General features: G+C 38.3%; 2 protein-coding genes across 3 annotated transcripts in view; one reads left to right on the forward strand and one right to left on the reverse strand.

Moving 5' to 3' along the window:
- atg14 (autophagy related 14) overlaps window positions 1-1886 on the forward strand; it is a 49852-nt gene extending 47966 nt beyond the window's left edge. For both annotated transcript variants that reach the window (XM_007540915.2, XM_007540914.2), the window contains exon 11: window positions 1394-1886. In XM_007540915.2, the coding sequence (XP_007540977.1) occupies window positions 1394-1516 (123 nt within the window). In that variant the 3' untranslated portion in view covers window positions 1517-1886. The remainder of the gene's footprint in view (window positions 1-1393) is intronic.
- Window positions 1887-5767: 3881 nt separating this feature from the next.
- LOC103129734 (probable D-tyrosyl-tRNA(Tyr) deacylase 2) overlaps window positions 5768-11900 on the reverse strand; it is a 7817-nt gene continuing 1684 nt past the window's right edge. The window contains exons 2-3 of the mRNA XM_007540916.2: window positions 7210-7279; window positions 5768-7110 (exon numbers count right to left, since the gene is read on the reverse strand). Coding sequence (XP_007540978.1) covers window positions 6779-7110; window positions 7210-7279 — 402 coding nt within the window. The 3' untranslated portion in view covers window positions 5768-6778. The remainder of the gene's footprint in view (window positions 7111-7209; window positions 7280-11900) is intronic.

Here is an 11900-nt window from a genome sequence, read left to right on the forward strand (position 1 = left end):
AAGCTACTGCTCTGGTGCAGCTACTGCTCTGGTGGACGTCCCTACATCCAACATGCCAATGGCACGCTCCGACATAACTTGAGACATCTGAGGCATTATGACTTGTGGCAAAATGTGACATTTTGGGGTGGCCTTTTATTGTCTCCATTCCAAGTATTGTCCAGCTGTTGCTCATTTTGTCTGATCACCCACTGGACATGCCCCACCCATGCACCGAGTAAAAAAACAACTCACTGAGTAATGCTCACTGAGAGCAAGTTGAATTAAAAATTATACACAAATCAAGAGAAATATTACTTTTAAAAAATAAAATGTCAGTGATTGCTCATTTACATTTAAATGAGCATTGTGACAATATTTGACATGGAGCATTTATATTTTTGCTCAGTATAATTCTCACAGCTTTCAAACCAGCCTCATCCTTTGCTTTAAATGCATCATCCAGCTACTTCAGCAACCTATGCACTATTGAGGAGTCAAAAAAGTGGCTAACTTTGTAATGTATGAATAAAAGAGATCACACACACACAGGACTTGGTTCTTCACTGCTTAAGAATTTATAATTAGACCTGTTGCAGGTAATGGTCTGAATTACCATCTAAGTGTCAGTGTAGTAATACTTTAAAGCAGAAATCTCAGGGCAACATCATAATTTAAAAGAATATAGTGTAGTAGGTTTTGAATGGTTGCCAGAATGGTGGCATAAGTCTGGTCACTGCAAGCTTAATGCATCCCTTTAAAACAGCAACGAGAAGCACAAATCTGTCAAATAAAAACAACTAGTGCTTAAAAGAATTCTTACAGAAAAAAACTCCCACCTTAATAATGTGCAGCATGATGTCGGACTTTTCATCCATCCGACTGGTTGTGTCATCCTGTGCGTTGAAGCTTCTAACATGCCACTTTTACATTCATAAAAATACTGTTTGACAACATCTGGAAACGCGGTTCAAGCTGCATCCTGAGGATCTGTCGGAGACTGTGCCTGCCGTCTTCTGCATATCGGTTCATCCCGCAAAGTCAGAGAATTACAACTCTGTGTTGGAATAGAATGTCTAACATTGGAAATAATAAATTGTTGTTAATGTTTGTCTGGTGAAATAAAGGTTTAACGAGCTTTTGCAGCAGCTACCATGTTTTCTTCCAGGATTGTGCCTCCACCATAATCCTCCAGTGGAGATATGCACTGCTTTTTGTTGCTCAAAGGCATAAACACCCCCCGCACCTCCAAAAATACTTTGTTTGTGGTTATGTGGGGAAAAAAAGGAAAAAGTCAAGTGAAATTACAGATTTAAAAAAAATGAAGTATACAAGAAGAATAAGCAGAAAAATTAGTTATGTTGAATCCCTGTGGGACCATGGTTGACAAACTTTTCTCCCTTTACTTCTGCAGTCAATGGATCTTTCCCAGAGTACTCTGCAGGTTTCCCAGCCATCGGCTAATCCTGGAGGAATGATTTCATCTGCTGCTGCCTCGGTCACTTCCTGGTTTCGTGCCTACACAGGCCAGCGTTGATCAACCTCACCATGGGATAATCTGGGCTGTGATCAAATCAGACCATAAGGTCTGACATCAGCAAAAACCAACTTTAGATTGTTTTCATCTCAGTTTCTTTGTCGTTGGTCGTTAACAAAACAAAGATCTTGCATAATTTAAAAACTGCAACTTTAGAAAGATCAGAGTTGACAGTTGGAGCTGCTGTCAGAAACTTGTACACTAATATTTTGAAATGCTTCAGTTCTATTTGTTATGAATGTAGTGTATGATGGTTGTCCTGGTTAGTGTATGTACTATATGCACAGACTGGGCTCTCAATACAATTTGTTTGGCATGTGAACAATCACCATCATTTTTTTCTTCAATAAAATACTTTTCCTGGAGTACATACATAGAGCCAGGTTATTTTGTTACATGTAATTCTAGAATTGCATCGCTCAGGATGGCACCTTTTCACAGTAATGGATCTAAAGTGTATCTATTACTGCATGTTGATGTTTGTTTAAGCTTGAGATGGGGCTGCAAATGATAACAGCCCTTTATTAACCATTCAGACTACCAACACAAAAGTGTCAGATGACTTTATTACCCCATAAAAATAACTCAAAAATAGTCTAAATAGTTTGGATGCATTTTTTTCTTCTTTCCTTCTGACAGAGTTTCTGTTTACATCGTAGAAGGGATGGAAAGAGATGGACAGCCCAGGTTTGACTTGTTCCTCATGGTGCATTTTTATCCTGAGGAAAATATATAAAACTTATCTCACAAATGACATGCATACATATTATATTACAGCAGAAAACTAAGTATTCAATTATGCCAAATGAATGGACCAGTACATTATTGTGAAAGAACCCAAAACCTTTGCGAGGGAACACAATACTTTTGCAATAGAAAAAGCAATCCCTCATATCTCTAGGGGATTCCATAGTAAGCAATAGCCACGCTTTAACTTTTTTTTTTCTCTCATTTTATTTATTTTTTTAAATCCAAAGGAAAAATAAAATTCACAAGCTAATATGTAGTTCCAGTGTTTCACACTGTCTGACCAAAATTGCAATCAGGTGTTCTGACTATCTGTGCTACCCATCAATCCGTCCTACTTTGTGGTAATGCAAAAAGTAGGACGGATCGCACATCGATGCCATTGGTTGAAACTTTCCAACACACACTGATGAAAATGAGAAGGTATAAAAGAGGTCGATGTTAAGACTTCAGAGGAGATTTTTTGTGACAAGACAATGACAATGAAGATTTTTGTACTGAACTGAAGAAACTGTAACGAGGTATCCGTGGCAGTGTAATAAATCTCCGGCTCGTCTGTAGCCTAGCAGCAAGAACTACGTCTCTGCGTTATTTCCTTTACTTAGATATTTAAGAGTATAGCCACCTTTCAATTCTTCAATAGCATAGGATATTTTCTATGCTTAGCATCGATGTGCGCTTACTTAGCAGATTTTTTTATCGATATGTCCAACCTGTGGAAGTTTCTCTCTTCTGTTTTATTTTGTCAAAAAATATGGTAAGCTTAACTTATGCATTTATAACTGGCTTTCCGTAAGCTGCTGTATTGCTGGGTTTCAGACACGTGACCCGGATGACGCGCGAAATTCAGATGGAGGTTGTTAATCCACAGTACTCAGCCACGCCCCTAACTCCTCCTAACCTTCAGCGGACTGACTACTGACCAGCTCTCCATCTCACGGGTCCGAAAAGCCTCTAATTCCTGGGTATTACCGCACATAAGAATGTAGAGAACTTTTGTTTAAGCTGGGAGCGAGAAAGATTCGTCTAAGCTCTAACTACCTTCATCCAAGACGTTATGACCCGCTTCAGTCTATGATTCAGACATCGGAGTAGCCCCGCCGATGTCCGAGCCCATAAAATACGTCTGTTCACGGTAGCTCTTTCCCTGTCATTAACGTGCACTTGTTACCGGCTTAGATAATTTTAGCGACTAGGAATAAGTCCCAGGGTCATTATTTATCTGAACTAAAGAACGTACGAAGCCCCCCAATTTACTAGGACCATTAACATTGATTTTACATTAATCAGAAGGATTAAATCTAGTTGACTCAATTAATTTAACTGTCCACAACATCAAATTAGACTTTAGTATTTTATTAGCAAGCTTTAGCAGGGGAAAAGGACATACAGCATTTCAGTAAAAAATTAAGAAATTAATACTTATAAGAATTTCTAGAAATTACTCCTACTTCTAACCCTACACTGTGTCTTAATCTAAATAGAGGCTTTGGGGAGGCAGTTTTCACTCGAACCCAGATGCAGAGACGATCTTTTGCAGCAGAGAACTTTAACGTCCATGGATGGAGTCCTGTCTTTGTCTTGGCAGAATCCTTTTAGAATAGCTCCAAAGGTGAACTGGTGAGAGTCCTCTACGAACTCAGTTCTTTATCCATACACGATAAAGAAGACTTATTATCCAGTTTCTGGTATAAAGAGAGAAAAAAGGAGAAACAATAAATCATGCCAATGGAAATGATTGAGTTTGTTTTAATTTATCATCTGATTAATTGATTTATTGATTATTCTGACAGGCCTATGTGTGAACATTAGATTAAATCTTTAAATATGTTGAAAAGTCAACATAAATGAAGTACCTTTCATTTTGTTCTGCTGAATAAAGTCTAGCTGCAGATGATGTTTCTGCAGGTCCAGATCATTACTTCATTACTGCTGAAGCAACAAAATAGTTTCAGTGATAATGACCAACATCTATAACTGCCATAATCTCCTTGTCGACTTCAGCATCATAAAACTTAATCAACCTGGGTTAAGGTTAAGACTGAAGACAGACTATCAAACTGACAGTAAAAATCCACGCTTAGCTCCCAACAGCTAAAGTAGCATAGCTGACATAAACTTTAGCTCCCGCTAACAGAAACATGAGGAGCGCAGAGTATCAAAATACCAGACATATCAAACGTAACCTGAAATCATTTATAATTACTCCATGTTTCATTATAATCGGAGAGCAAAGCCTGCAGGTTTAGCTTCTACTTACTTCAGAGGACAAACCACCGGGACGCTCCATCTCGCTTCTGGGTTTGCCTGGCTATTTTTCCGGTGTTTTGCCCAGAAACGCATGCCTGCCCAAAATTGCCCTAAAGTCTCGCATATTGACGAGAAACCGGACTGAAATATGATTGAAGAGGAAATTTCAAAGATATTTGTAACATTATCACGTTTCTTAACCATGTAATCCCTAAAATGGCGGGTTTTATTTCGCAAATTACTTGAAATAAATACGGTTTTTACACCTTTATTGACACATATGAGTCGAACTTTTTCTCAGTCCGTGTCTGATGAAAACGTTCTCCGCAAATGGTTTGAAATTCTCAGCTTTTTCTTTTGATACCATAACAGCTTAAAAGCATTACAAAACAGAGGCCCATTATGTAGAACATTTTACATCATGCTTAACTTTCTAGTCTGTTAATGTAGGAGGGAATGCATTTTAATTTATGAGCCTGAAAATAGTTGCATCCATCCTGTTGATATAAAAATTATAGCATTAGCTCAGAGAACAAGTGTCATTATGTAGAAAAGGTGAAATCCTTTCAGCTCTTTATTTCTCCAAGTTACAACAGGGATGCATTTTTTGGCAATTTGCTTTTCCAGCCTGCCAAAATATGCACGCCTCCTTTATTCTCCTCAAATATTGTCCTATTGATTTAAAACTTCTACCAGCAGATCATGGAACTACTCTGGTTATGTAGAAAAAGTTATTTCACTCTTAACTCTTTATTTCTTAAAGTTAGCACAGGGATGCATTTTTGGCAACATACATGCCTTATTTATTGTCCCCCATATATGAAACATATGTATAACATGATTTTCATGTAGGATGGTCAGTTATGGTATTTTTTATATCGGTACAAAAGTTCAAACAATTAATCAACCAGAAGTTTCAGACATAAAACAATGTTGCTATCAGATGACAAACTTACAAAGCAATGGAATCTGCAGTTTGTAACAAATGCATCAATTTGTGTGGAAGACGTGAACACAGCCACACTGGAGAGAGAGGAGGAAGTCAAACTGCAAACTGGTCTGGAGGCAGGGCTTTAAAGTTGAAGAGTTTGGGGCAACACAGTAAGTGGAGCTGCAAAAACAAGTCGCTTGTTTTTGCAGCTCCACAAAAACAAGTGACTTTTGTCACTTGTTTGACAAAACAAGTGACTTTTTGATTTAATAATAACTTTAATAATAAAGTTTAATAATAACTTTAATAATAAAGTTATTAAAAATCAATAACTTTTAATTTCAAACAAAACAGACAAACATGGCTCAACAAGCGAAAATAGGATAATTGCACTTATGATTTGTTGTAGGGAATTGTTAGACATGCTTCAGTGTGTGTAGTTGGTGCTGTCTAGAAAAAAAGAAAAAAAAAATACTGCAATCTTTAAAGCACCCCCATTTTGATCATGTTAAACCAAAGTGTGAACAACTTAAGACTCAACAGTAATAATAGTAATAATCACATTCAACTGCAAACCCTACAAAACCCTTCAAGGTTTTGTAGACCTCTTCAGAGTCAAGTCTCTACAGAAAAACACATTTTCTCCATGAACTGTGAGGTACGTCTTACCCTGCATCTCTGTATGTTAGATAAACATATCAAGCCTGTTCTTAGTTCTCATGCACAAATTACCACATGAACATTTGGTTGTCATCTGTAACTAAGTTAGTTAGTAACTAGCTAACTAACTTTAGTTAGTTAGCTAGTTACTAACTAAAGTTAGTTAGTAACTAGCTAACTAACTTTAGTTAGTTAGCTAAACCTTTAGTTCACCAAGCCAAACATTAAGAACAATTTCTTATGCACAATGTTAACCTGAAAGTGTTAAAACATTTTTAAAACTTTTTATCTAGTATCCAAAATGTGCAAAAGGTGAACTTATATTTAGTTACATTAATATAGATACATTTTATTAAATGTATCTAGCCTATTAGGAATGTAAATAGGCATTTATGATCCAATAATAAAAACAAAAATAAGATTTTGAATTAATCAAACTGCTTTTTTGTTTTAGCAATAAATAAGTGAACACTTATCATTTTCATATTGTCAGTTAATACATTTTTTTATTTTAAAAAATCAGTTTATATCCAACTTTAGCAAAGTAGAATAACGTAATTTAAACATAAAGAAGTTTCAAGTCAAACAATTCTTATAATTTTTTTATGACCACACAAGAGTTCTATTTCTATGAACGTCACACCATCTCCGTCAGTCTCGTAAAATAGAACATATCAAAAGTCCATGAGATGTGTGTAGGGCCCGTTAGTGTCCAGCTGAAGCACCTGTCTCTGTCCATATGTTCCATGTCTCACAGTCACCTCTGCTTCCCTGCCAGTCTCTCCAGCAGCAGCCATCAGTTCTTTCTCACACAGCGAGATGAAGGAACTGTAAAGCTTCAGTCCATCCTCTTTGCTGATGTTATTGTGGTACTGCATGCCTTTCCCTTTGGCTTTTCCACCCAGCGTGGCCTGAGGGACGATCAGCAGGCTACCAGGAAGCTCCAACACTGAAACCCTCTTTCCAGAAGGCAGCTCACACAACCGCAGGTTCAGCAGCGTGGACACTTGACAGGAGGAAGAACATGGGATTTATAGAGACGTTTACATTTCTTAAAGGTTCAAATTTGGTTTAAAAAAAGAAAAAAAAAGAAAAGCAAACTAACCCATTTTAGGCAGGATGTCGTCTGTGGCTCCCTTGAAGAAGCAGATGTAGATCACCATTCCTCTGTTGATCTGAAAATTAGCCAGAGTAATTCAGATGTTTGATAATATTCAGATGTTTCTATGGTGGCACACAGAGGTGCAGTGGCATCTCGCGCTCCAGGCTGCTTTGGGCACAAGTTCAGTGCCAATTTTTCAGCTGAAGTACAGCTGAGCTGATTGCCATGGGAGACAATCCCACTGTTAATATACCAGAGACTGAAATCCACACTTGGTAGGATTTCAGGCTCCTGAGGACAATGGAGAATGGACAGCAGAGTGCGAGGAGCAGTGGTGAAATAGAAACAGATTTGTTACAAATGAGCACAGAGATGAAGAACTGTGCCGTTCTTTGCCTAACGGAAACCTGACTTAACATCATGCCAGACTCAGCCTTCCTGATCAATGGTCTTCAGTTATTCCGAGCAAGCCGTGACCACCACTCGGTAAAAGCACATGGAGGAGGGATCATGTGACTGAGCTTCAACATGGTAGCATGTTAACACCAGGGACAGTGATCCAACTTTCCTTTAAAAACCTGTGATCAAAGTTCAGAATATACAACACTGATATGTCTAAAGCTTCATCTGATACAAATAAGAAGAGACAGTTTATAATACACACACACACACACACACATATACATATATATAGCTATATATAAAATGAGCACAGATAAATTTGTGAAAATTGACAGAGGCACTGCTGCAGATTACAAACTGTTTATTGAATTCACAAATGTTTCATGACCAAGAATAGTCACGATTTATTTTATTATAAGTGACCACACTAAAAGTGGGAGTCTATGCTGGCCCTGGGATCCTTAAAGCTGAAAAATAGCTAGAACCCAATTAAATAAAATTAGACTGCTTGGGGGAGGAATAATAAAGAAAACACAAATACAACTAAATGCACCCAAGTGTTCCCCAACAAAAACACGCACAAAAATCCCTGGTGAATACAGCAAAGGAAAGAAAAAAACTCCCCTTCCACTGGCCTCCTCACTCTACATAAAACAGCCTATGACCCAGGGACAGCATGTCCAAACCAGAGGGCTGGACCATAGAAACTCCCCTTCCCTAAACAAAACCAAAAAAAAGAAGGTTCTTTTAATTAACAATAACTATCCAAAAATAAGTAAACTAAAACGACGCTGAAACAAATCAAAAACTAAAACAAAAACTAAAGCTGAAACAATAGCAGGCCAACCTACACACAAGAGATCTAGTTAGACAACCACTTTTATACAGATGAGAAACTCTTTAACTTCTCTAAAGTGAAACTGGTCAACTGTACATCACTAGAAGTACGTTACCTAAAACAGTCAAACTGAGGAATCAGAAATACTTCTAAACCACCTCGAGATCAATGTAAAAGAACACATACCTCTCTGCAAGAATCAGCCTGGGATCTGCCCTCTTGAGCGATCACCTGCTTTTAAATGTAAACGGCGATTACCCGTCTCCCTAACAAGCCAGCTGCGCTCTGTCACAGCGTCTTCCATATGTGGACAAGAGGAAGAGCATGCAGCAGCACACTTCCGGGACAAGATGCCCCGGCTACAAAAATATACACTCACTTTTGTTGCCGGTAGACATTAATAGCTGTATATAGAGTTATTTTGAGGGAAGACTACATTTACACTGTCATATAAGCTGCACACAGACTGCTTTTCATTGTGTGAAAGTGTCATTTTGTCAGTGTTGTCCTATGAAAAGATATACTTAAATATCTGCAGAAATATGAGAGGTGTACTCGCTTTATAGTTATGTTCATAATAATAGCAGTGTGTTTAAAAAGGTGAGTAAACCTCAAAATTCTTCAAATAAATTGTATTTTAACCCATTTAATCCCAGATTTTTCCCAGACATGAAAATATTAAAATCAGATGTCATTGACAGCCCTTTGAACTAATCAAGGATAAATAATTTTAAAAATTGTGGAAAAATATATGAAAAAGTGTGTTTTATGATCGGTCACAATTGTGACCGGTGGGAACATCTACAGTAGAGGCTTTCATTTATATTTCTGAAAATTATGAACATTTGTCACACTGTCATACAGTAAGACTCAACAGACTTAGTGCAGGGGTCTCCAATTCCAGGATTTGAGGGCCAGGGTCATGAATCTTTTCCATCCATCTCTGCTTCAACACACCTGAATCAGGTGATTAGCAGGACTCTGGAGAGCTGGACTGCATACTGAGGAGGTGATCCATTTAATTCAGGTGTGTTGGACCAGGGACATACCTGAAAGTTACAGTATACTGGACCCCAAGGCCTGAAATCAAGGCCAGTTGTATGGCTCCTTCTCACCATTTGGTGACTTTGGTATTCTTCAATTTTGGGTTATTTCATCCCTTCCTTACTTTCCATGTTCTTTCTTGAAGCACTCAATGTGCAATAAAGCCTTGAATTTCTCCCAGGCATGGGTGGTGCAAAAGCAACATCTCTGGAACGATTCTTCCATTGACTGACCAGTAAGTGTCTTGGTCACATCTTGTCATAACTTGAAGAGAAGTGTCCATTTGAGATCTTTTTCCATGACCTATTGGCCTTGTACCAAACCTTTGCATAAGATAATAAGCCACAACCCATGATGAGCAAATCAGTCGTTCCTCCTACGACACATTTGTAAACTAATATCTGAAAGGTAAATGGCCTGTACCTGTATAGTTCTTTATCAAGTCCAAATGACCTGAAAATGCTTTTCACCACATATTGTCATTCACTCATTAACACACACATTCACACTCTGATAGCAGTAAGCTATTAGATTGTAGCTACAGCTTCCCTGGCACAGTCTGATAGGAGTAAGGCAGTCATTCACTGCCTTACTCCCCCGCCAGGTCCTCTGACTACCACTGGCTGGCATGGTGGGTGAATCGTCCTCTTGATCAAGGTCACAACTACTGACACAGACAAAGTGGGGGTTCCAGCAGGCAACCCACCAGGTACAAGATAAACTCCAACCTCCTAGGCTACCATCATCCTATTTACAAGTGTGCTTTTGAGATGGGCCACCACCACTTCTTGGACCTGGCCATGACACTGAACCTTGAGGGATTTAGGTCTACACCTCTCATGTGCCCATTGATCTATTTTACATCAGTCTCTGTTTAGTTCCTTCTCATCTTTGTTTCTACTATGAAAATATTCTTGTCTTTCTAGTGGATCAGCAGTTTCTTATCTTGTGTCGGAACCTCATTAGGATCCTCTTTATTTTTAAAGGGTACATCAGAGAGACAGCTGTCCCTTCATCATAAACGTTTGCAGGTGATAACACCTGCAAACGTTTAAGGTGGTAACCGCTTCAACATGACTGTTGAAGGGGGAGATCATCCTCTTTCCCCATGAAATGATCATATCGGCATGGAAAATGGCCCATCTTCCCCATATAGTCCATGTCTAAGCCACCACTATCAAACTCAGTAAGGATTCCATCTTTCTCACAACTACATTGTTGTATGCTTTGTCTGGCCATCACTAAGTCCAACAGATCAAGAACCAAACTCAAAATTAATCTTAAAAAGGAAGAAGTTAGGAATTGGAAGAATATGGTATGTATTTAAATAAACGCACCTAGATCAAACGTATTCTCCCACCGGTCACTATTGTGACCGTCAACATGTTTACACATCCTGCTCACACACCAAACAAATTTTTGTAAATGCAAAGGTGCATATCATAACTAGACACTTTAAAGATGATGTGCACCAAAAATCTTTGTTGTATGTTTATTTAAACATACATTATTACTAGACTCTTCTTTGGGAGGTTTGTTGTAGTCTTCTTCTCACCAAGGTGCAACCAAGATATAATCAGCTCTAGTCATGTGATAATTTACTCTAAATATGTGTCCTTGAAATTGAAAAAAATGTATTGGTCACTATTGTGACCGGTGGGGTTAAATGGTTAATGAACACAATTGCATTGGGGATACTGCACATTCTATTTAAAAAAAAAAGGTGGAAAAAGTAATTGAATATTAAAATATTTTACAGAAAGTCAAGAAATACAATGTTCAGAAAAATAGCAGTGTTGACATCTTTCTTTACAAACTCAAAAATGAACTATATAAACTAAGAAATGCTGGAAGATTCATCTTTCCTGAGAATCAAACTAATGTTTAGGTGCATAACCACGGTTTCTAATGACTGCTTCACATCTGTGGTCCATGGAGTCGACCAACTTCTGGCGCCAGTCGGCAGGTTCTGCAGCCCAGGACAACTGTACTATGTTCCACAATTCCTCTGTATTTCTTGGTTTTGCCTTATGAACAGCATTTTTTTTTTTTATCTCAGTCCACAAGTTTTCTATAGGATTAAGGTCTGGGGATTGTGCTGGCCACGCCATTACTTGAATTCTGTTTGTCTGATGACTTTGCTTGATTGCTGGTGCGTTTGGGGTCATTGTCTTGTTGAAACATCCATTTCAAGGACATTTCCTCTTCAGCATACGGCAATATGACTTCTTCCAGTATTCTGGTGAAGTCAAACTGGTCCATGAATCCCTAGTATGTGATAAATGGGACCAACACCATAGTATGAGAAACCTCCACATATCATGATGCTTCAACCACCATGCTTTATCGTCTTCACTGTGTACTGTGGCTTGAATTCAGAGTTTGCAGGATGTCTGACAAACTGTCTGTG

This window comes from Poecilia formosa, unplaced genomic scaffold, assembly GCF_000485575.1.
Source record: "Poecilia formosa unplaced genomic scaffold, Poecilia_formosa-5.1.2 Scaffold573, whole genome shotgun sequence".
In the NCBI taxonomy this organism is placed as follows: domain Eukaryota; kingdom Metazoa; phylum Chordata; class Actinopteri; order Cyprinodontiformes; family Poeciliidae; genus Poecilia; species Poecilia formosa.